This window comes from Sugiyamaella lignohabitans, chromosome D (assembly GCF_001640025.1).
Source record: "Sugiyamaella lignohabitans strain CBS 10342 chromosome D, complete sequence".
Lineage (NCBI taxonomy): Eukaryota > Fungi > Ascomycota > Dipodascomycetes > Dipodascales > Trichomonascaceae > Sugiyamaella > Sugiyamaella lignohabitans.
Genome location: NC_031673.1, coordinates 938398 through 963723, shown reverse-complemented (window position 1 = coordinate 963723; position 25326 = coordinate 938398). Strand labels below are relative to the sequence as shown.

Sequence of the window (25326 nt, the reverse complement as noted above, 5' to 3'; positions counted from 1 at the left end):
GGGCGCAGCCCCAGCCGCCGGAGGCAGCAGGGCACCCGGAGGGTCTTTTTATTTATTTATCGTAAAAATTTGCATTTATTTCTCCTCAGAAGAAGCAGCAGGAGCAGCAGGGGCAGTGGTGGCCTTGTCCTTGCCGCCAAGGTACCAGTAGTTAACGAAACGGGCGCCTTGGCCAATCTGGGCAATCTCATTGACGACGTGACAGCCGAACAAAAGTGGGTTCCAGGGGGTCACGGCAGTGGCATATCTCATGAACACGAGCGAGTAGACGATGAGGGAACCGGTCATGGGGCCAGAGATCAGGGTAGGATCCTTTTTAAGGTCCATTATGGCAGCAACGGGGATACCGAAGTTGGATACTGGGCCCCAGAAGTGCGTGGTGCACATGTCTTCAACGGTTAGTAAAGGGTCATTACAGCCAGGAAGTCACTAGTCCCAGTGACAACGACGGTTTAGAAGTCTCAGAAGTTCTGTTAATTCTGTAGGAGACATTTCAACTCGCTCAGGGGTCACGATCTGATGCTGATAAGCCAGTAGCAGGCTGCTGGCAGGTGGTAATCAACGACATGAAACCTGAAAAAATCAAGTCACCAACCCAATAATCGATAACCAAATTCCACAGCGAACATCAGACCACGAAGGGACCCCCGACAAAAGCTCGCGAAGCGAGCACAACGGGGTCTGGGGCAGCGCCCCAGCTGCCGGAGGCCGACCTTCGACCCCCGCTATCTCCGATAACTCCCGCAGCTCTGACCCATTGAGCCCGGAAGCAGTGAAACAGACCATTGAGAAATGGAACCAGAATGATTAGAGTGGATAATTACCGGTAGTCCAGGCATTGCGAGGGTACTTACATCTGGGAGAAATTGTTAGTCATCGATCTATGAGTGCTCATATATCAGTAAAACCAGATTGACGAGCGAGAAGAGTGAGAAAGACGATGTTCGAGGTCCGATATCGGCGGAGTACTTACTTAAGAGATTCCTTGCTGAAAAGGAAGTTAGCAGCCTTTTGAATGGCCGAAGGTGGTGGGGCAGCGCTCATTTTGTGATTGGATTCGAGATCAGATGGACGGACTTGGGTCGGTGCGGTGAGCCTGTGAGATGATGTTGAGTAATTGAGTATAGTAAAATCCGGGAACATGAGGGGCTAACCAGTCGGTGCTGCGAAAATCCAGTGTAACTGGTAGATTTTGACAGAAGTGGGAGTTTTGCAGGAACCGGTGCTGGGGGTGCAGATATGCAGCATAGCAGAGGAATGATCTACTGAAATTTATATTTACATTGCGTCCTCAGATTTGGATCTGGTTTAAGTTTTCAGTTGGATTTGCCAGTAGTTTTTGTTTATTTATTTTGTCGTTTCGAGTCGTTGGTCTTTTGTTGTTTTGGCATTGTTTTTTTGTTCTTTCTTCATTGGTCCACTACCGTTAACATCCATTCTCATTTCTTCACGGTACCCACTGACCAGCATCGATTCCACGAAGCAGTCTCTTATTTATTACTCTTTGGTTCATATTTATATTTATTATCAGTACCAATTGGAAAAGATTTGATCAGAATTAGCATCTCAACTAAATTCTGTTGAACTCATATCAAATCAACAGGCTCGATGGATCAGTATATATATAACCCACCTCCACCGCCCCCACCACCGGCACCTGGATCCGGCGTTGGGTCGGCCAGGAAGACCAACAGTCGTGGCAATCAGACAAATAGCATCAACAGTTATCACAACAGAGCAGATTCAAGGCAGCATCCATATAAAAAACCCAATATTGGTGCTGCTACAAGTTTTGGAGCTGCCAGTGGTAGTGCCATGGGTGGTGCCAGTGGTGGTGGGTCTGTCAAGATGGACGGCGACCTCTCGAGTATCTCGCCAGAAATCAGAGAAGCCGCTAAAGACATTGAAAACTGGATTGCAGAACGACGAAAGAAATGGCCATCTGCCCAACGAATAGTCGAGAAAGAAAAAGAAGACCAACAACGACAGGAGCGAGAAAAGAAGCGTCATGAGTTTAGACTCGAGCACGAAGGTGCCTCCTCCACCGCCATCACAGCATCATCAACTTCTTCATCTTCCACCAAACCACTCTGTCGCTACTTCCTCAAAGGAAAATGCAAAGCCGGCACCAAATGTCAATACTCGCACGACAAGACCAATCCCTCCACCTCCACCCCCAAATACAAGCGATTCGAGGCCCCCGACCGGTCCTCGCTCTTCAAAAAGCTCGTCCAAACCGACCTCGACCGCGAAAACAGTCGCATCCTCGACTTCCTTGTATATTTAGGCGAAACTGGTGTCCTATAATCCTACTACCACGAGCCTGCCTCCGGCGGCTGGGGCTCCGCCCCAGACCCTGGTTGCTCCTCTCGCTTCGCTCGAGTCGTTCTCTGGGGACGGTTCAAGTGTGAGAGGGGGCCCCGAAATCCGACTCGAGCGGAGCCAGAGGAGCAGCGGGGTCTGGGGCGCAGCCCCAGCCGCCGGAGGCACACCCCCCAGCCCGACTCGAGCGGAGCGAGAGGAGCTACCAGGGTCTGGGGCGGAGCCCCAGCCGCCGGAGGCAGGTGGGGAGCCCCTGTGGGTGGGGTTTGTTAACGACACTAATTCCCAATTATAGAGTAAATAAGTTTAAAATAAGAAGAAAAAGTATTGATTCGAGAGAGTTGTTAGCCGCTGTAGGCTAGGGCAGCGACCGTGGCAATGGAGCCGACCATGGCGGCTGTTGTGAAAGCGCCCACTTGTTTACAAACTCGGCGGAACTTGCCTTCGGTGGGTACTGAGTCGTCTATGACCACCTTTCTCGACTTTTTCTCGGGCTCGCCGTCGTTGTCGTCGTCGATAGACTGTTTGCTGACATCGCTGTGGGTGTTATCGTCGTCTGGACTTTGGTCATTCTCGTCATCTTCATCTTCATCGTCCTCGTCCTCGTCTTTATAATCCCTCTCAAAATCAGCTCGAGTACGTTTGTTTTTGAGACGCTTCAACATCTTGGATTCTATTTCGGCCTTGCCAGGGTCGTCATATTTGTCGTCTAGGAAAATTGACTCGTAATTGGTATAGCAGTTCATAGCGGCTCCAAATACGTATTTATCCTGTAGCTTGAACACATTTTGAGCGAGATATTTTGAAAAACGGTCAAAGAATCGCTCGAAATCAGTTTTGTTTGTCGACCCAGGTTCTTGCAATTCTTGGCTAGTAGAACGGGTTGTATCCTTGATTTCAAACGATCCACCCGTCAAATAGTCAGCAAGCGCATCCAGGAACATCGTAAGAACCACTCTCTTGCTACACATCTTTTCTGCTCCTTTATAAAATCCCTTTCTATAGTAGTTTATCAGCATCTCCTTATAGATGTAGCTCGTATTGCCATGACCATTGGCAGTCACTTCATCGTATCCCATAGTATAAACTTTCTCATAGTCTGAGTCGAGTACTGAATCCAGTTTGGCAACACGGGCTGCCACCATTGCTGCTTTTTCAGCCTCAACTTTAGCAGCTGCTATTTTAACAGCAGCAAGTTTACCTGCCGCTTCTTCTATAGCTTTCTGTTTGGCGGCAGCAGACTTTTTGTAATAATCGCGGTCATGCCATGTAAAGGGGAAGCTGATTTTCTCAATTGCTTCTCGGACTTCAGCCACTAGCAATTCATAAATCAACTCCTCGTCACACGGTAAATTCTTATCCAGATGCCTTGCCATATAAAGACTAACCCACCGGTTACGCTTTGCAAGAACCCGAGACTGAGACACCCTTTCGGCCTCTATCATCCCTAAAAATTCTCCAGTATCATCAAAATCTTCGCTGTCATCGGAAATCTCATCCTCCTCCGATGATTCTTCAGATGAATACTCGGAGCCTAACTCTGAATCTGACTCTGTTTCGTCACTGCTCTCACCAAAAGATACCATCATCGTCTCTTTGAGAATTTCCGATTCTACCTCGACTTTCTTGGCCAATCCGGATCCTTGAGTCACAACACCTGTCTCTTCAATGTCACTATCTTCGTTACAACTGATCTTGGTGTTTACGTCACCGGTGACAGAGTAAGTGCTGCCTATTGCCGAATCGTGACCACTGGCATTGTGCTCGTTCTCAGAATCATCTGTGTCTTCACCAATGGGTAGGTCGATGTCCGATTCTGTGAACGTGTGAAACCACTTACTTGAAGCTATATTCTCTCCAATACTGGCCACGTCGTCATTGTCGTCATCCTCATATTCGCTTCTCGAGAGGTAACTATCATCCTCATCCTCTTTATACGCTCGATCGCCCTCCTGTTCACCCTGTTCACCCTGTTCACCCTGTTCACCCTGTTCACCCTGTTCACCCTGTTCACCCTGTTCACCCTGTTCACCCTGTTCACCCTGTTCATTCTGTTCACCCTGTTCATCCTGTTCACCCTGTTCATCCTGTTCACCCTGTTCATCCTGTTCACCCTGTTCACCCTGTTCATCCTCTTGTTCACCCCCCTGTTTCTCCTTTCGTTCCGCCAGCTTATAAACCAGTTTATTCGCCAGTTCAGTCTCTTCCTCGTCCTCATCACCTTCTGAACTGTCAACTATACTAATAACATCCTTGTCATTGTCCTTGACATTTTTATTTATATTCAAGTTCAAAAGCTTGTCAAATTCAGAGTTTCTTATACGCATCGAATCGGTCTCCGAGAACTCCACCAATATATCAACAGGAGGCTGAGCAAGCCGCAATATAGAATTTGAATTTACCTCGACTGTTCTAAATGCAGGAACAACAGAACAGTGATACTTAACACCACATTGAGACCCATATCTTGACGCCTTATCTTCGTAGAAGACCTTTCCCATTCTCTGGAATATCACTCCATGCTTCTTTGAAAATTGGGGGATGTCAAAATACGCGTTATCCAGAGCTGCCGTTCTGACTGAATTGGGTGGAGCAGACGCCACTGGGTACCGATACTGCGATCTATCCCTGTCTTTACTATCGGGACCACTGGCTGCTCTTCCTATAGGAACCTCAGTTCCATCAGCAGCCAGGCGAATAGTTCGCCGGTCAATAATGCTATGTTCCTGCCGTTTATGAATCTTGTACTTCACTAAACTCAATGTAACCTCGAGAAAGTCTTTCTCAGCATCGTCAGACCGCTTGGCGCCACCCTTATCAGAACCTATTATCTCTTGGTTATCGGCTTCGGCCCCTTCAACACTTGGTTGATCTCCACTGGTCACTGTTTCAATAGTAGCAGCTGGGTCGTATCGATCAACTGGACTGATAACTGCACCATTTGACACACTACCAGATGGCTCATTCAACACAGACCTAATAAAAGAACTCTTGGATCCTGATCCTGATTCTGGTCCCGGACCCTGTCCAGCTGAAGTGCTACAACTCATGTTCAATCCACAAACTACACCTTCACAAGGCAATTATGTTTCCTATCAATTAAGCGCAAACCAGCTTACAACCTATCACAACCTTCTACTGGCTACAAGTCTCGCTAGAATACCAATCTAGATCGCTACAATTCTGCCTGTTAGTCACTGTTCTTGGCGGGTGGAATCTGCCTCCGGCGGCTGGGGCTGCGCCCCAGACCCCACTGCTCCTCTCGCTTCGCTCGAGTCGGTCCGCCACCGGCCCCACAACTTGATCAAAGTGTGATTGGTACACTATTAAGACCTTGATCCATTGATCACCGATATTACAGAAGCTCTTCAGACCGACAATACGACGCCACCAGTCTGCTCTGATCCAATCTGCCTCATTATCATTGATCTCATCGCCACTGCCAGTATCACCTCAACACATTCACTTACACTAATAGATATTAAATATCTCGCTTCCCGATCTCTCAAAAAAACACTTGAATATCAGTCTCAGCACTCTCTTAAATTTGTCTTCTTCGCCAATGGCTCGTCGTCCTGCTGCAAATAGTTATTCAGACTCCGATACTAAAACCAATGTACGACTAGAGAATAAAGAAAGAATAAGCGTCGTGAAAGGTAATTTAAGAATAATAAATGAATGCAAGGCTTGAACAGACTAATCGGGATATATCCAGGCAACCTCATATAATGCCTGACACCGCATAAGCACAGGGGTTATTGGAATCAGGGTCATTAATAGAGAGTTGCAGGATCGTTATCAGCAGCTGCTGGTCGCTGCCGCTGCCGCTGCTATCGCTGCAGCTCCCACAGGTGTCTTGCAGTAGGTCAGCAGCCAGCTGTTCGACGACCGGTTCTCTATCAAAACCAAAAAGTTCCTTTGTACTCAAATTTCTAATCAAACTCATAAATATAATCTCAGAGTAAGACAACGGACAAACGAACCAACGAGCCATTTCATTTTTTTATAATACAAAAATAAACAATTTACAACAATTTTTAATATATTCACTAATAAATGTGTCAAAATAATACCATTCGTACGAATAGGCCAAAAACTCATGGACGGCTCTGAGAAACAGAAATCGGCTGGCCCCTTCCATTCATGATTCATGTGATATGTGGAACCAGTCAACCCACAAGCCGGCTACTAATTTCGCCGTCACAACTCAACTGCTGCTGCAACATCCACCAACGCCACTGTACATAGTCAGCACGTCACACCGGTCGTCATGCCTTATCAAAAGACCTCTCTGACTACCAAACAGGCTAGTCCAGCGATTCTCACGGGGGCTCCTGCACCTCCATGCAGGATAACATTATCGCTGCATTAATTACCGTCTGCCGCTTGCAGCCTCCTGCACACTCCGCTACCAGAAACCCAACTTGAAACGAACAGGGTAACTGACCCACAAACTATGAACTCTACTTCCGTTTCTGCCCATGCAACCGACCGGGTTCAGTTGTGGAGAGGTGCTGCCTCCGGCGGCTGGGGCTCCGCCCCAGACCCTGGCTGCTCCTCTCGCTCCGCTCGAGTCGTTTCGCCCACGGTCCGGGCAATCTCCTGCGAAGCAGGAGCAACCGGGGTCTGGGGCGGAGCCCCAGCCGCCGGAGGCATTCCGGTTGACCCTATGAAGTAACCCATCCGCGAGCTGCGCAAGTGAGACGCTGCCTCCGGCGGCTGGGGCTCCGCCCCAGACCCCGCGGCTCCTCTCGCTTCGCTCGAGTCGTTTCGCTCGAGTCGTTTCGTCGGGCGACGAGGCTAATGAAATCAGTGTACGACCATGTTTCTTATTAGATTTAATTACTGGTTTTTTTGTATTCAAGTCGGTTTACAGTGCATTCATTATTAGACTGAGATGCCGCCATCGGCGTTGGCGACCGACCGGTCTGGGCCGATCTAACACCAACAGAAAATGGCAATAACCAGTTCTCTAGAACCAGAGATGAAAAAATGGGAAGTCATTGATAATTTGAAGCTGTTGTTCGAGTATTGGCTGAAAGAAAAAAGGACAAATAAATCCACTGCGTCAGCCAGCAGCAGCAACTAGCAACCCGGCAGCCGGACCCGCAACCCCAGAAATGGCTCATATCGCACCAGCATGTCCCTCAACTTGCTCCCACGCCTGACGCAACGATTCGAGCGCAGCGAGAGGAGCCGGGGGGTCTGGGGCGCAGCCCCAGCCGCCGGAGGCATGCCCACCCGTCAGGTGTACAGAGATGGTGTTTTCAGGGGATCTGCCCCCCACGCATGCACCCCCACTATTGCTATGATGGAGGGGGCCAGCAACCCCACCAGCAGGACCGTGCGTGCGTCTGGCGGGTTGCTGGCAGAGATAGGGCGACACATGCTTAGTTAGGGTGTAGAGAGTCAGAGGGGTGAAAATTTCCAGCTTTTTATATTTTTACTTGTAGAATCGCAGTTTTTTTATTCTCTTTAATATTCATTTGATCTGGTGATTCAGTCAGACGAGCGTGATATTTAAGTCAGAAGGCAGAAGTCAGAAGTTTGAAATTCGAATAAGTGAAAGGAAGTTAGACATGAGTCCTGAACCCACAGTACTGGAAGTCGCTGGCGAGCTCCAGATGGCGTCGATTGATAGAGACGCTTTCAAGAACGTGTCGGATGTGCCAGTAGACGAAGAACAGTACGTGTTAGCACTGGATCAAGGAACTACTTCGGCACGAGTGATTGTTTTTTCCAGTGAATCAGTCCCAGTGGCTTCACATCAGGTCGAACTCAATCAACATTACCCCCACCCAGGATGGGTCGAGCATGATCCTATGGAGCTGATCCGTGCTTGTAGAGAGTGTATAGACAAGGTTGGCGACAAGCTCGATGCCAAACGTATCCCCAGAAAGAATGTCAAGGCTCTAGGTATCACCAATCAGCGAGAAACTACTGTATTATGGGACAAACGCAATGGTCAACCGGTGTATAATGCCATTGTCTGGTCAGATACAAGAACTGAAGGTACTGTTGTTAGACTCGAACAGAAACCTAATGCTGATAAAGTTCCTAAAATCTGTGGATTACATATCTCGACATATTTCGCAGCTGTCAAAGTAAGGTGGATCCTGGATAATGTACCCAAAGCTCGTGAAGTGTATGAGGAAGGATGTCTCTGTTTCGGTACAGTCGACTCATGGATTCTATATAATTTCACTAATGGGGCTAGACATATCACAGATGCCACTAATGCCAGTCGATCTATGTTCATGAATATTCAGACTCTAGAATACGATGCTGAACTTGTTGATTTCTTCGACGTGCCAAAGTTGAACCTTCCTGACGTCGTATCTAGTTCGGAGATTTATGGATATTTTTCGGACGACGACGCTGCATTTCCTTCATTGCCAATTAGTGGCTGTTTGGGCGACCAGTCGTCGGCTTTAGTTGGTCATCTGGGATTCGATAAAGGAGATGCCAAGAACACTTATGGAACAGGATGTTTCTTGCTATATAACACCGGTAACGACCCTGTGACATCAGAGAACGGGCTTCTGACGACGATTGCATTTCAACTCAAGGGTCAGAAACCCGTTTACGCACTTGAGGGCTCGATTGCTGTTGCTGGAAGCATTATCAAGTGGTTCCGGAATAACCTGGGTCTTATTGAGACCAGTGAGCAGATGAGCGACTTGGCTGGCCAGGTCAAGGACAGTGCTGGTGTTTACTTTGTCACTGCTTTCTCTGGTCTGTTTGCTCCTTACTGGAGACGCGATGCAAGAGGAACTATTGTCGGTCTTACTGCCTATACCACCCGAGCCCATATTGCTCGTGCTGCTATTGAGGCCACCTGTTTTCAAACGCGAGCTATTCTTGAGAGCATGTCTCGAGACTCGGGTGTACCATTCCACAAGCTTCTGGTAGATGGAGGAATGTCCAGTTCAGCTGTTGCTATGCAAATCCAGTCGGATATCCTCGGTATGGAGGTTGTACGACCTGGAATGCGTGAACCCACCGCCCTTGGAGCTGCTATTGTAGCGGGTCTCGCTACCGGGGTATGGAACGACCTGGATCATGTCCGTAGTAAACTCCAGAAACGCCGAACCATCACTAGCTTTACAGGATCTCTGACCGAGAAGGAACGTGACGAGCAATACCGCATGTGGGGACGCGCCGTCGAGAAGGCCTGTGGCTGGGTGGAGTAGCGTGTATATTATGTATTGTAACTCTAGAATTTTTCGGATTGGGCGCTGCCTCCGGCGGCTGGGGCTGCGCCCCAGACCCCCCGGCTCCTCTCGCTTCGCTCGAGTCGGGCGTCGGGAGTGGCAGGAGTTGGTCTGTGTTGCAGTCGCTAGGGTCTGTGCATGGCTCATTTATGGAGTTAAATTGACCATAAGCCAACTTCCGCCATAATCGCCAGATTCAATGCTTAAATAATGAGCTGGGTGTCCGGCTCCTGGCCTGAAATTCGCAATTCTTTTCGTCCCTCGTTGCAATGTCAGGTTCTCCTTGTTTTTTCCACTACCGTCCGGTGCGCTTCTGGATCCTTCTTAGGATCCTGTGTTCCCGCAAATTTCACTACACCGATTGGTATGTATTATGGCGATAGATTGCCAGTGATAAATCTAACAATCTCTAGGATCCGACTAGCCATGTTTTGACGGATTTTGCCTCCGTTCTTCATCCATGCAAACAACGATCCGGGCATCTCTGCTTCATGCCAAAATGTAAAACGTTAGCCATATTTCTACATTTAATGAACTAATAGTATTCAACTTTTTAGTTCTATCTCAATGCGTTTCACTCAGAATAATAGGTTATCTCAGTAGTCTGATCCGACAACCCGACCGTACCCCATCCAAGCTGTGGCGAACCCAAACTTAGCCCTCCTCCCCACGCAACGACTCGAGCGAAGCGAGAGGAGCCACGGGGTCTGGGGCGGAGCCCCAGCCGCCGGAGGCAGAACCCCCCAATCACTGACAATCAATTTATTGGTTGTAAATGCTAAATGCTTATTCATGGTCACGTTCGTAAAACAACATAAACACACCCTGGGTGCGTAGCACCTCGTGCTCGGTTGTGAGATCCACAGAGTGGTCGGAGATTCTCCACCAGAAGCCCTGTTCGCACTTTCTGAAACACACGTAGTGGCCGAAATTATGCGAACCATAATGAATGACGGTGGCTTTTAAATTATACAGATACCTGCGGCCAGATGCAATGTGTGCCATGGGTTTAGACGGATCGCGGTTCACCGGGTCGTTGGTGTCGACGATGAATGGCGACATGTCCAGCTGAACGGGGAATCTCACTGGAGCATAGTTCTTGCGAGAGTATCCTGTGTTGAGATCAAACACAGATCGATTGATATGAATCATCATAATATCGGCACATGGCATGGCAAACATGGTCTGTTTCGTCTTATCTCCTAGTTCTTTCAGTTTAGTGGGCTTGAGTTTGGCATATTTGGCTTCGTCAATGACTAAATCGCTTAAAGCTGACTTGAGTTCTTCAACTCTCGTGGCGTATAGATTCCGTAGTGCTCCAACAGTCTGGTTCTCGAGTCTTGTTTCGAGTTCGGTCTTGTATGCATTTAAACTGCACCGGTAACATTCAACTCCAGATATCGTCTCCATAGCACAGTATTCAGCCAGTAATCCTTCTAGTTCAAAGTCATCACCGCCGTTTTGAAGACTCAGGTCAACTGATGAAAGTGTTCCTCTTCTAATACCTTCCATTTCACCACACTTGACACATCCTACCCGTGTAGCAAATACACCGTCGAACGGCGTAAGAAGCTTTTCGTTATTATTGTTATTCGAACTGTTGTTGGAACTGGCGCTATTGGCACTTCCATTGGTTTCATTATCAATACTGGCATTTGTTTCGACAGATGATTCTCGTAGTCGACGCTGCTCCCAGGCTGTATTTGAAGTTGGAGTTTTCTTCACTTCTTTTTCTAGACACGACAGAATCTGTTGGAAAAATTCTTGTGCGTCTTCCTGGTCATAGCCAGTGAGCACATCGGCATCTTTACCAAGAACATATGAAATAGACTTGATTAGTTGGGTAGTCGTGTAAGTATGCGAAGACGGTTTTTTCTCGTTGAGTTGTGACATGAGTGATAATAGTGTTTTGAGAAGGGAAACCTTAGCAGTTCCTGGTGTCATAGGTCGTTGTGATTCGTTTCTAGGGAGTGAGAAATAGCCGTTGGTACTTGGTTGATGTAATTTTAGTTGTGTTTCTGGCAAAGTGCCGGCCCTGGATTCTACCTTATCTGACTGACCTCCTTGCTCATAATTACCTGACCCGCCATTGAGAGTATCAGCCGATTCTAAACTTCCATTCAAGCCACTATTGTCATTTGCTGTAGAAGCTATTGAAGTACCAGTTTCACCCGCATTTTCGGTGAGTCCATCTGATGCAGATTCTGGAATCACCGGTTTCTTTAGTTCAGGTAGAACCCGTTGGGTCCTTGGAATACCTAATGAATCATCCAAAAACTCTTCTAAATATTGTAACGAAGCAAAACTTTGAACGACCGAGTTCATAAAACAAGTGTTTCCTTCATTGTATATACCGCCGACATTATACATTCTCATTTCTTCAATACCGTTAGCCTTTTCGGCTTCAGTCAATTCAGATTCGTCGAATGGCATTGGCCCTAACACTTTGGTCGCAGCTTTGTCGTATAAATATTTCATAGAAGCAGAAGCCATATCCATAGATCCTTTAATAGTATCTGACAGCATTGACGGGGATGACACAAGTAATACTAATAACGCTCCAACCACTACAGTTGTAACGACTGTAGCCGATACCGATTTGATGTCTGAATAGGCAGAAAAAAATCTACTGGGTTTGAACGCCTCAATGTTCTCCCTAGGAATACTGTCCCAATGAATTGGTGGTAGCTCACACTGTCCTTTTGATGCAAAAATGAATCCCAAGCCAAAATATGAAGATAGATACTTCATGGAGGGTCAAGGCGAGGCGGAACCAGGATTGAAAAAGTGTTGGGATCCAGACAGAGCCAGAAAAAACCGAGTTGCTTGGTTTAGTTTTGTGCTCGGATGTCTTTAACAAGCTCACTGCCCCTTGAATTACCAAAATTCAGGCAATTGACGAGCTATCTGAAACAATTCACACCGTATATATATATGCAAATATATTATATGTGAGTGGAAATTAATAATTGGCATTTTCCGAATTTTTGCTAGCCGTATGCAGTATATCTTTTGGATCAGCAGGACAAAAAAAATATATTTTCAAAATAAACAAACAGTTGGTTTCATATATATTTATCAGATATTTTGGGAATTCTCCATTTTTTATTTATTACAATCGAATAGATTCAGAGATTAACAATGGCGAAGAGTAAGTTACAACGAAAATGAGCTTGCAAGTTCATTGCAAAAAAATAACATTCATAGATAACATGCTAACCAGCTTCTAGAACAAACCCAAAGGTCCAGAGCGGCCAGAAGAGCTGCGAGTCCCGAACCAGAAGACTCTACTCTCCCTACCAAAGACACCGCTCAAACCAGTTCAACCGGAAAATCGCTCGTCCAAGAAAAAATTGCCGAGCTGTCAGTTCGCGGAGTGCTCGACAGAGGCTCTGATAAGCCCACCAGCGGAGGTATTTCCAAGAAAAAAGCGCTCACAGCCAAACAGCGAAAGCGCAAAGAACAAGCCATTCAGCGAGCCGAGTCGCTCAAAGGCGTTCTCGAAGTCAAGATCGATGACTCCAAATCCCGTCTCAAGAAGATCAAGGAGCGCAAGAAGCGAGACGACTAATGCATCTCCCATACCACCTGGGACCGGATTCTATTTATTCTAACTTGTAACATTCTTACTTTACTGGGGGTGTGCCTCCGGCGGCTGGGGCTCCGCCCCAGACCCTGGTTGCTCCTGCTTCGCAGGAGTTTCACGGGCAACCCCGAAGCAACGACTCGAGCGAAGCGAGAGGAGCAACCAGGGTCTGGGGCGGAGCCCCAGCCGCCGGAGGCAGAGAAAACAGTCTTCGTCATCAGCCTGTTACGCAGATTAAAGCTAATTGTATATATACGCCTCATTACTACAAATACAACCTCTTCTTCTGGTAGCGCATTTATATTTTCTTGTCAAAAGGAAAACTTTTGGGTCGGCCCCGGCACGGGTCTTCTGATTTCTAGTACTGGCGGTAGGGTTGATAGTTGCTATGCGAATTGTTTCTATCTTTGCCCCATCCGCACTTAAGAAGACGTCCGTTGAATTGGTAGCCCGATAATTGTACAATGGCCATTGCAGCCCGTTCGTGGGTGTCGAACTTGACAAATGCATATCCTCTCTCTGGCTGGAACTTGAAGTCCACGATGTAGCCGAATGACTGTAGCACAGAAAGCAGGTCGTTGGGTGGTGTATATGGTGCCAAATTTCCAACGTATACTGTCGTTTGCCAGTTGGGTGTTGCGTGGAATACCATATCATAAGTCATAGCTCCGGCTGGCACTTGGCCGCTGTCGGAACTGCTGCTCACTGATGCTGCTCCGCTACTAGTACCGCTGTGACTGGGTCCTACAGATATACCACTATTTGGCCCACTATATCCTCCAGATCCTCCATAGCTTCCACCAGAGCTTCCGTAGCTTCCTCCAGCTCCTCCATAACCTCCAGCTCCTCCTCCTCCTCCTCCTGGCCCGCCGCCATACCCTCCTCCAGGCCCGTATCCTCCTCCTGGACCTCCAGATGCACCGCCAGGCCCTCCTCGCCTTCCAGAACCGCCTCCTTGTCTACCTCCGCTGTTGTTATAATATGGCTGCTGATGATGGGAATGAGGATGATGGTGGTGATGATGATGGTGATGGCCTTGTTGATTCTGGTATCCACCAGGTCCACCTCCAGGACCTCCAGCCATTCCTCCTACTTTTTGCTGAGCCCAATTCAACCGAATCGCTCTACTTCCAATCAGTTTGCCATCCATCGTCTCCAAAGCCGTTGTAGCATCAGCTTCGTCTTTAAATGAAACAAATCCATATCCTCGAGACCGTCCGGTCGTCATATCCCACATAACTCTCGCCTCGACAAGCGATGGGAAATGATTGAACGTTTGAGACAACAGTTCATCATTGACATCGCTCGACAAGTCTCCAACAAAGATATTAAAGAAATCCAAATCTTTGATGGCCTGTTGCGTTTGGAAAGCCCAATTGATCTTGATCTCATGGTTGTTCACCATTTTACCATTCAGCGTCTGCAGCGCCAACTCCGCTGTACTCTGGTCCTTATACTCCACAAAAGCATAGCTAAATCCCCGTCTCTGGTATAACGTTAGTATTAGAATTCATATCCATTTTGTCTCATCTAGCAGTTCACTGTTTTTTCAAATCGACAAAAATCTCACTCAATTTCAGTTTGCAATTCGCCGTCCTCTGCACACTGCAACTTGACTTGACTTGCAACATTAGGCGGCAAATTGTAAAAGCGATTGAGTAAAAAAAAAAATGCTTGTTCAGCAGAATAATTAAAAAAATATTACTCACATTTTTGTCAGGTAGTATCTTGATTGAAACGATTTCTCCCGCAGGTCTAAAAATATCATCCAAAGCGTCCTCAGTAACGGCTTGATCAATGCCCCCCACGTATAAGACCCGTTTGTTCACTTCACGGCCGCCTTCTATAGCATTGGCAGGCAGGGGAGTCACAGGTTGGGTGCCGAGCGAAGGTTGTTGTTCGGTACTGTTGTTGTCACTTGGGGCATTATCTTTTGTCAATTCGATTTCCCTATCTTCAGACGCGACACTAATTCCGTCTTTGGTAGGACTAGCTGACTCTGTCATCTTAAATTGTGATCCTGATCTAATTTCTACTCCGGTCTCTAATCCCTAGCTTAATCCGACCGAATTGTGATCATGAGGTTTGATCTTCTACTTTCCCTTTCAATTACCGACAACAACTCTCGGAACACTCAACACGAAACTACCCGACTCAAACCGAACGAACCAGTAACACGGAAATTAAGACGCTTCTTTCACACAAAAAAAAAAAAATTTAGTAAACTACTTGAATAACAACAAATAAAAATAGAAGAAAAAAAATGGGAATATTAAACAATTAACACAAAAAAAAATGATAGTAAGAAAATTGAAGAAATCAAACAAGTTTTGGTTCGTAAGTAAGGAATATGTACATATGTACAATCACAAAAGTCACCCATGTAAGGTAACGTATGTGTCTCGTAGCGTATGTAATATTTGGAACGTACCTACCGTAACCTAACTTTGATCTTCGTCTACGGCAAGCTAAGGAGGTGGTGGTGCGTTTAAAACTAAAACTAATCGCAGATACAATTACGATTTTAAGATAAGGTATTTAAATTAGAAAAGCCCCTCTTGTTTCTAAAATTCAATTCTAATGGCATCTATAAATACTGGATAACTGGATAAATGTCTAAATAATTTCCACCACTAATCGACAAAAAGGTTAAAAAATAAACATAAATGCACAAAGTGCTAAACAGTAAAAGAAAGCATTTGGTTGGGAGTTTGCAATTGCATGTTGTTGTTTGTGTTGGATAATATCTAAGTGAAGTGCCGACTGCACTCACAGATTCGGCTCGGGGGGATGAGAAGAGGGGGTTAAACTCCTGACTTTTATTCTGCCTCATCTGTTACTAAACAACAACATCTTTGGTGAACAATATTAGCTAATATATTTATTTTCTTTTTTCTTTGTTTTTTGGGATCACAATTATCAGTGTTGCTATGCTGACTCTGGCCGATACCTGCGCTTAGCTCGAATCAATCTCCCAAATGCAAAAAACATCTTGCCCGTCGGTTGCAGCAGATATAATGGGACAAGCATATTACATGACATGTTCCTTGATAATGATAGGGCGTGGATATACCGTGAATCTTAACTGTATGATACATCTTAGCGGGTCACTAGGGCCAATTTAAATCACGGAGATCTATTCAATCTGATAAGTATCGGTAGTTATGTTGTAAATCCGGAAGAGTTAATTTTAACTCGATGTGTTTTTAGACGTTGTTGGACGTTCTTTGGGAGAGGAGATATATCAGATTAATAGCCATGATATTTCGAATTTCATAATTTACAGCCACGTTCAAAATTCTGTTAAAATCGATAATTCTTCTCTGACTGTATAGATATATTTGTGTGTTGCCCACCCGGATATATTATATTCGCTACCGCATTTGTTAGTATGTCACGGCTAAAAAATCTGCACCGGCTGCCCGTGCTGTACAGAACGTGCATGTTCACACACATAGGGCGGCAACTGGAGTCTTGTAAAGGCGTCAATTCGCGTCTGTTCCACCTTGTCTACTTACATGGTGGTACCTAGGCTATTTTCGCTAATTCATGCCAATTGCGAAGCTGCCAGCAAATATATTACCAAATTCAAATCGAAGATGGCTATTGGCATATAAATACATAAACGGAATACGTAAATGTCCACATGAGGAAATATATGCATGGTTAATATAAAAGGTAGTCTACTAACCTCATATAGAACATAGGCTAGATAATCACGGCAGAAAACTGACTTCTCTGCTAGTCTAGGAAAGTCCGATTAAAAAAGCCATGTCCTTCATGTCCCATCTATTGTATCAATGTTTTACTTCTTAGGCTTCTGTTCCATGACCTTATTGTTAACAATAAGGTTTCATGCTAAGTGCCGTCATTAATGCAAATATTAACCACAGTTGCAAACTCTACTAAAAGTTGTCAACAACCTGGTTTAACTTTAATGCTTAGTGTTTTTTTATCTAATTAATTTAGTATAGCAACTAAATTTCCCAATTGAGCTTTTCAATATTACCTCTATTTACTGTTGTTACTGGTCTAGACCCCAAGTTTTTGCCTAGCCTGTACCTCGTTTGGCATCACCGTGTTTCGCTGTGTAATTTAGTTCCATGCTATGCCACGCTCAGACCCTGCTATCAGTTCTGTTTTTTTTGGCTTCTGCTCGGCTTCTGTTGACTTAAAACTAAACGTCCGCCTGGTCAACGTTGCCAAATATATTCAATGTAGACTAAATAATATTTTGTATCACAAGATAGATATTAAAAAGAACATGAGAAACTAATTGTTAGTTCTACTTAAAAAGACACAAAGACCAGATCTTGGGGTTAACCACAAGCTGTGTGTGCTTCCTCTAGAGTTCGTATCAGAAGCAGCCTGAAAGTCTTTCACGCCCATGCTATGATTTCACAGTTTCGTAAACCGCTGCCAGGGATAGACCATGCACTTAACCCGCAAGCCAGAATCCGTCCAAATGTATTAGCTAGAGAACACCCTCGGCGATTCAACTCGAGAAACTTAACTTTGGAACAAACGAGACAGCTGAAGACTTACCCACCATGCCAGTTCAAAATGTGGGATGATTTGGAGTTCCAAAACAATTTAGCTAACAAAAATAGTCAAATTAACTTTGCCAATGACGTACAGTGCTTTGACTATGAAGAAATAAAATTCTCAAGACTACCTGAGTCTGAAATAGACGTCTATATAGGATGTTATGTGAACATTGCCAGATGGATGTTCAACACTTTGGATAATATTAATGAGCCCATACCGAGCGCACATGGCAATAAAATAACTTTGTCGGCAGCTTCCTCGGATCCTGTCCAAGTACCATTTATTCTAAAAACCCCACAATTTGATCTGTTAAATGCTATAGCCAATTATGATATAAAATGGCAATTAGCTTACATTTCAATAATTGAGTCAATACTAAAACAAGAAAATCCTCCTCGATTTTTTGTTCTAACTGACTACAGTCAATGGGCATTCTGCGAAATCTACGATATCAATAACGGTATTGTGCAATGCAGATTATTGTGGAGAAGATTCAACAGTGTTAATCCATCAGTTCGAGAATGTGTTGCATTGATATTATCAGCAACAAATAAAAAATTAAGTTGCAAGCAAGAGCTGCTGAAAGCAATTGAAAAAAATAGTCAGCTGTGCAGACAAAGCGAGAAGTTAAATCCCTCTTTGTATCCGAGATTTCAAATGAAAGAAATATTCGGTCAAGTAAAGCGTCCACAAGATAGACTTTTTGGAGTTTCTCGACGAATCTACGATCATGATATCAGCATCCTCCTGGGAACAATCTGGCAGGAGCGGGGTATTATCGACTGTCTTCATGACACTACAATTATTGACGAAGTTATTGAGACTACTGATCACTGTCGCCTGATTCAATTGAAAGGCGATTTGACTAAACAATTATTGTTGGAAAAAATGGATTATGTTGAAGGACACAACAATTCAAAGTGGAACTTGAGTTCTAAATCATCTCAAGACAATTATAATGAGCTCAAGAATGAGCTGAATATTTACCAACGACTTTCTCATCTCCAGGGAAATATTATTCCATACATGCACTGCATATTAATATCTGACCCATATGGCTATTACAATGACCGAAGAATTGGAATTCTTATCGAGTATTTGGAAGATTATATTTCCCTTAAGAAATGGATCAAAAAGATGAAAATTAAGATGTCCATGGAATTATTTTCACCTACGCACGAACGTTGTAAAAAATCCCACAGATACGATTCTTCGGAAATATATCGGGCTCCAAATATCCAGCTTGCAGAAGACGCCTCTTTCAAAACTAAGATACGCGATATTATCCACCAAGCAAAACAAGCTGCTCTATATACAGCAAAAGCGCTCCATCAAGCAGGTGTCGTTCACGGCGACATATCAAATCATATGTTAATTAAGGATCGTGCATCCAACGGCACGAACGCCAGTCGAGAGCCACTTGAGAATACGAGCCTTTCAATAGTTATTTTTGGATTTCGAAAATCCATAATCAGTAGGTCTGAAGAGCTTCGTAAGGGTGATCTAGATGACATAACCTTTTCATTTGGTAACATGTCCTAGTGCGTCAAGCATCTAAAATCCCTAGATATAATATATAGCAATTCACAGTAGTAAATCAGGTAATTAGTTTCACTATTCAATTCGAATTAACACTGCGGGTAAAAATATATCGATAAAATCTCTTGTGGTAGAACTTCTTGGGGTCCAAATTTGGACTCCTGCGTGATTACTGAGGTAGATTACTGTCAGAAGTAGTTGGGCAACCAGATCATCTTGAAACCGAGTTCCAGAAGCTTCAAAAAAAAGGTGGTTGAAAGTAGCAACGAACTCAGCAGTTAGAGCCGAAAGTGGTAAAAATCACAGGTTACTTGTCCTCAGTCATTACCATTTTTCCTTTTTACAAAATGCCCAAAATCCGAAGTAGAAGAAAAATTAAAAGAAAAAATAAAACGCCACTGCATTCTTGATATTACCATATATGTAGGTATAGCCGGGTTCTTTATCTATATCAGTGCTACGATGATTCGTAAGAAGAAGAGATATACATTCTTTCACCGACTAAAGGTTTGGCGAAACATTAACAAAGGGGTAACTGTTTTAAACGAGAAACTTGATTTTTGAGATAAGCAGGAGTTCAATTTGAAGATAATCCTGCTTGAACATTCATTCTGTCGAAAACTTATTGGGACTAAGTAGAATTATGTAGAACTCCCATGCACATTAACTTCCTGGGAATCAGCTCGCATTTATGATCCCTAGGTTTTAACCTCATATTTTCAGTGCCCAATGGTATTAAAAAGCAAAAATGGTATTCTAAATTTCCATGCCCTTGGAAATCTCAATTTAAAAGAAATGCGGTTATTAATATTCATTTTCAGAAGTTCACGAGTGTTTGAATCAGCCAAAATCGTATTATTATGTCGTGACATTACCTAAATGGAAATCGTGATGTCCAGGTGATTATATGAAATTTTCTTACAAAGGGTGGCGGAACATGGTGGAAATGCTCGTCAACCGCTACTCTGTTTGTTAATGTTTTCGATAGTCTAGTTTTATGTTGTTTACTAGTTTGGTAAACTCTCAAGACACGTTTTCAATTGTTTGAGAACAAAGACAGGGGTATTATCAATTTTTAATCAATTTTAATCATCTTTTAATCACCATTTGATCACCTTTTCAAACAGCCGTTTTCCCTAGTGAAGCATTTTCCAGAAGTAACTGAATGAATATATTGAAGCTATTACCAATCGGGTTTTTCTGACAAAATCTTTCCAGAATGAACTTTTGTACAGCTACAGTATTCTATAAATATCAATGGGTGGCCAGTGTCTAGATTACAAGGGCTAGTTTACTATTTTCAAGAGCTGGGATTGTTTTGGTGACTGATGATGACGAAAGATACCAAACAGACTTTGGCGATGGAATCCATCCAAAGATGAACATGTGTACGTACACAGTTGCAATATTCCAAAAGCATTAAAGTGTAGTTTTCAATGTATACAAAGTAAAAGGACTCAGGTTATATTGGCGACTGATAAGAAAGAAAGAGGAAGAAAACATTTTAATAAGACCCTTCTCACTAATTACTGAGGGTCTATTTGGCGGGAGTCGGTGGACCGATGGATCTATTTAGGGCCGATATGATAAAGTTCGGGGACCGAAGAGGTAAATATATTGATCAGGATATACTCAAGGGTCTGTTTAAAGATATCTAAGTGTCGTTTCGATTATCTTCCTATCTGAATAGAGATAGTACCTTCTAATAGTGGAAGAGGACCCTTGCATCTCTCGGATAATTTCGGTCACTTGTGAGCCGGAGGTCACAATCATCCAGATGTTCATTCGGATAAGTTGACAGAAGAAGCTAGCAGCATAAGAGTAGATATCACCGGGCCGGGTTAAATTTTTATTTCATTTTTTCTATAAAGCTATGAACTGGAAGGGATATAATGCTTTGGATTACAGGTCAAGAATTTGACCATTCTCGTGATGTCGGCCGTTCGTGGTCCGGATATCGCCATTAGAAACTGGCTATCTCGGCTAGGATCTAAGCCGAGTTCCCTATATTAGTAATTCCCAATATTATCACTACATACGACTAAAACAGCCACAATCAGTTGTTTCAGGTCTAGATATGGGTCGCGTGGTCCCAAATAATAAACGGGTTAAACAACTCGTATATAAATTGAATGATATACAAATCACTGGAAGGTTCTCTCTTCTCATTAAAGGTGTACGGAACCTTTCCAGAAGCCAACTGAGCTTAGTTTGGAGCTCCGCAGCTCCGAGATTCCAGTATGCATGGAGTCGGTTAATGGCGGTGGAAATTCCGCCACATTCAGCCACACCCTTACCCAAGAGACCCCAGTTGCAGATGAATGTCAATCAGGAACCGACATCTCGAACACCCTGAATCAAGACCGTACCAACCAGCAATTGCCATTGCACCTTTGCAAGTAAGTTATTTTGTTTATTCTACAGAAATATGAGGACCCTGGATGAGTAAATGTCACCTTGGAAACCCCCTAAAAGTTCCGATGAAAACCTCACCAATGACCGAGGTTTCGGGCCAATCTCACACCCTCACCTCTCGCAATCCGCAAGTTAAACCCCTTTTCCCGAACAAACTCCTGCGAAGCAGGAGCCACGGGGTCTGGGGCAGCGCCCCAGCCGCCGAAGGCAATCTGATACGGTAGGCCAGCCAACAATGGCAAGATCTAACCAATTGTGGCAGCGATGATTCATACTTCAGGACCCAAAGCCGAAACGGCAGTAGACCGAGAAGCACCAGAGTTTCCCCCTGCTCAAAGCACAGATGAAGACTCGTATTTCAAGCACAATGACGAGCCATCGTATTTGGCGTCGTTACAAGTACAAGTGGCCGAGTTCATCAAGATCCACAAGGACAGGAAGATAGCTCTTGTCACCAGTGGAGGTACGACCGTTCCTTTAGAAAATAATACAGTGAGATTTATTGACAATTTCTCTGCCGGTACCAGAGGTTCGACATCAGCTGAGTATTTTCTAGAAGCGGGGTATGCAGTTATCTTTCTACACCGTCAATTCTCACTGCTGCCATATTCACGACACTACTCCCACAGCACCAATTGTTTCTTAGATTACATGGTTGAAGGCAATGATAATCATTCGGTTCAAGTAGACAAGAAGTACGAAGAACAGATGCTCCAAGTGCTGAAAAAGTATCAATATGCCAAGCGAAACAAGCTGTTACTGCTGGTACCGTTCACTACAGTCAATCAGTACTTGTTTACACTGCGAATGATCTCTCAAGAGTTAGGTCAACAGAAAGCACAGAACAGATCTACCACGCTGTTCTACTTAGCAGCAGCAGTTTCGGACTTTTTCCTGCCCAGATCAAGAGTTGCCGACCATAAAATCCAGAGCCAAGGAACTGGCAAGCTGGTAGTCGATCTTGACCCTGTACCGAAGTTCTTGAAACGACTGGTCGACGAATGGACTCCTGGGGCCATGATTGTGTCGTTCAAACTAGAAACAGACAGCTCGCTTCTCATTGGCAAAGCTCGAGGAGCTCTTGAACGGTACTCGCACCAGCTGGTCATTGGCAACCTCCTGCAAACCCGTAAAAACAAGGTTGTCTTTGTAACTCCCACAGAGGTCACCGAGTACACACTCTCCCCGGAAAAAGAACAAGCTGGCCAGGACATCGAGGGCGTGTTCGTGCCCAAAGTCATCGAAATGCACGAGCAATGGATCAACCACCAACCTAACTAATACATCTGGGGTAGTAATTGCTGTGGACGGGATGCCTCCGGCGGCCGGGCTCCGCCCGGACCCGTTGTGCTCGCTTCACGAGTGGCGTCGGGGTCGGGACAGGTGTTATTCGTGCTTGGGAGATGTATGTACCGTACTTATAATACCCATACAACTGCACTAGAAAATTAAATCAGTCGTTTTTGCAAAATAAAAAAACTTCAATTCCCCGTAGAACGGAATGGCCCGACGAGCTGGACACCCCCACGTCCACTCGAGCGCAGCGAGAGGAGCCACGGGTCCGGGCGGAGCCCGGCCGCCAGGGGCATTACCCCTGAGAAACGTGTGCGGCTGAATTTTTCAGACGAAACGGGTGTCGAGGTTCACGAGTTTACGGGAAGCAGAGCCAGTGGAACAGAGTCATGGACGACCAGGTGAGTCAGCGAGAGAGGAGTTTGAGGGTGGGTGGGGTGTAGAGACTGGAGAATGCTAACGATTGTAGCTGTTTGATAAGCTGAATAGGGCCCATTACGAGGGCAAAAAGGGCGATGAGGTGGATCAGGCTGAAATTGAGCGCCAGGTCAAGGCCGCTGTGGCTGCTAAAGAATACTTTTCCGAGCTTCTGGAACGAAACGCCTCGCGGCATGTGCAAGTGAGAGCGATACGTGCTGTAGGAGGCGGTGCAAGGAGTACTCGAAGAGAATTCCTGAATCAGCAGTTCGAGCCCATTTTCCAAGCCCGCAACTTGAGCTCACTTCTGTCAGCAGTTGATACTGTTTATGACAATTTGGCTGGTTTGGGGATTTATGAGAATGTCACTGTTGCTCTCGACGAGACTAAAGAAAAGGTTAATGGCAATGGAGTGAGAGGACTCGATAACCTCGACCCGTTTGCTGGGCTGTTTGGCAATGATTCTGGAAGGGCATACGACAATAATGAACGTCGTAATAGTGGATCCAAATTGGAATTGGATGCAGTGGTGAAACTGGCTCAAGCCAAACGGTTTTATGCCAAGACAGGTACTGATCTGGGTAATGGCGAGGGCAATGGATATGCTAATATGACATTTAAAAACATCTTCGGAGGAGCAGAGATCCTATCTCTGGATGCCACTATGGGCACAAGAACGCGGTCGTCTTATATTGCCAACTTCAGTACACCTGTTTTGAGCGTGCTTCCTCCACAATGGCGACTAGAAACTGTGGCATATATGACCAGTCGTACCATTCCATGGGCGAGTAACGAGCAATTAGTAAGAGGAATGTCGACCAAAATCAAGTCAGTACCCAGTCTGCTCAAACGACCAGGTCAAACACCGTCTCCACAGCAGGAACTGGGATTTGAGGCCGTCTGGAGAACTATTGCTTGTTCGCCCGGAGCCAGCTCTTCAGTGCGAGACGAGGCAGGAAACTCATTAAAAGCATCAATCTTTCATTCCATTGCTTATGATACAAGAGACAGCATTTTACTAGCGACTCATGGCAACTATTACAAATTCAGCCACGAGCTGGCTGGTCTTGGAGGCATTGGCAATGCCTTTTATAAAACGTCGTTTGAATCCCAGCACAACTGGTTATTATTTGCATCACCTCCAACCACATCATCGTCATCATCAGAACCATCAACTATCAGTTCACAACAAACTACAGAACCGGTATCTCGAACTTCACTTCATATTGGCACGAAAGCCGGACTTCTGTGGATGCTAGCAAGACCGTCGTCCAACAGCGATACACCTCCACCGTCGAATTTAATGGACAGATTCTACCTCGGCGGACCCAACGACGTACGAGGATTCTACTCCAGCGGTATCGGACCCCGAGACCAGTCAGATTCGCTTGGTGGAGAAGCCCTGTTGGCAGCAGGCGTCTCACTTCTAACCCCCATACCCAAAATCAAACGGACGACTCCCCTTCGATTCCACACTTTCCTGAACGCTGGTAATCTCCTGGCTCTCGATAGAATAGGATCCAGCACCACTACCGCTCCTACTACCTCCTCAATTCTCTCTTCAACCGCCGCTGAACTCCTGAACACACCATCCATCTCCACCGGCGTCGGACTCCTCTACTGCCACCCAGCAGCCCGTTTCGAACTAAACATCACCTTCCCCTTGATCGCGCGCCGCAACGAGGCCACCCGCAAGGGCATCCAGTTCGGAGTCGGACTTTCCTTCCTGTAAATATAAATAGACACTTCTTCCTAGGGACATGCCTCCGGCGGCTGGGGCTCCGCCCCAGACCCTGGTTGCTCCTGCTTCGCAGGAGACCAACGCCGACCGCCCACGGACCGACTCGAGCGCAGCGAGAGGAGCAACCAGGGTCTGGGGCGGAGCCCCAGCCGCCGGAGGCAGACCCCGCCCGCAGGGTCCTGGTCCCTGCATGCGCGGCTGGCCGCACGGCTGGCGCTTTCATTGTTAGAGAGAGGAGAGAGAGTTACATC

General features: G+C 45.4%; 6 protein-coding genes across 6 annotated transcripts; 3 read left to right on the top strand and 3 right to left on the bottom strand.

Annotated features, from left to right (window-relative positions):
* Window positions 1–75: 75 nt before the first annotated feature.
* FMP37 (Mpc1p) lies at window positions 76–387 on the bottom strand (the record flags this gene model as incomplete). Its single annotated transcript, XM_018882033.1, has 1 exon — window positions 76–387. The coding sequence occupies one exon, from the start codon at window positions 385–387 to the stop codon at window positions 76–78; it is 312 nt and encodes a 103-aa protein (XP_018736452.1).
* Window positions 388–1608: 1221 nt separating this feature from the next.
* Window positions 1609–2307, top strand: AWJ20_4927 (uncharacterized protein; the record flags this gene model as incomplete). The annotated part of the gene is made up of 1 exon (XM_018882032.1): window positions 1609–2307. One exon carries the CDS (start codon window positions 1609–1611, stop codon window positions 2305–2307), a length of 699 nt encoding a protein of 232 aa, XP_018736451.1.
* A 5594-nt stretch (window positions 2308–7901) lies between these two features.
* GUT1 (glycerol kinase) lies at window positions 7902–9515 on the top strand (the record flags this gene model as incomplete). Its single annotated transcript, XM_018882031.1, has 1 exon — window positions 7902–9515. One exon carries the CDS (start codon window positions 7902–7904, stop codon window positions 9513–9515), a length of 1614 nt encoding a protein of 537 aa, XP_018736450.1.
* An 807-nt stretch (window positions 9516–10322) lies between these two features.
* On the bottom strand, window positions 10323–12062 carry UBP1 (Ubp1p; the record flags this gene model as incomplete). The annotated part of the gene is made up of 1 exon (XM_018882030.1): window positions 10323–12062. One exon carries the CDS (start codon window positions 12060–12062, stop codon window positions 10323–10325), a length of 1740 nt encoding a protein of 579 aa, XP_018736449.1.
* A 1418-nt stretch (window positions 12063–13480) lies between these two features.
* On the bottom strand, window positions 13481–14527 carry PUB1 (Pub1p; the record flags this gene model as incomplete). The annotated part of the gene is made up of 1 exon (XM_018882029.1): window positions 13481–14527. One exon carries the CDS (start codon window positions 14525–14527, stop codon window positions 13481–13483), a length of 1047 nt encoding a protein of 348 aa, XP_018736448.1.
* A 7361-nt stretch (window positions 14528–21888) lies between these two features.
* On the top strand, window positions 21889–25066 carry CAB2 (phosphopantothenate--cysteine ligase CAB2; the record flags this gene model as incomplete). The annotated part of the gene is made up of 2 exons (XM_018882028.1): window positions 21889–22728; window positions 23420–25066. 2 exons carry the CDS (start codon window positions 21889–21891, stop codon window positions 25064–25066), a joined length of 2487 nt encoding a protein of 828 aa, XP_018736447.1.
* Window positions 25067–25326: the final 260 nt, after the last annotated feature.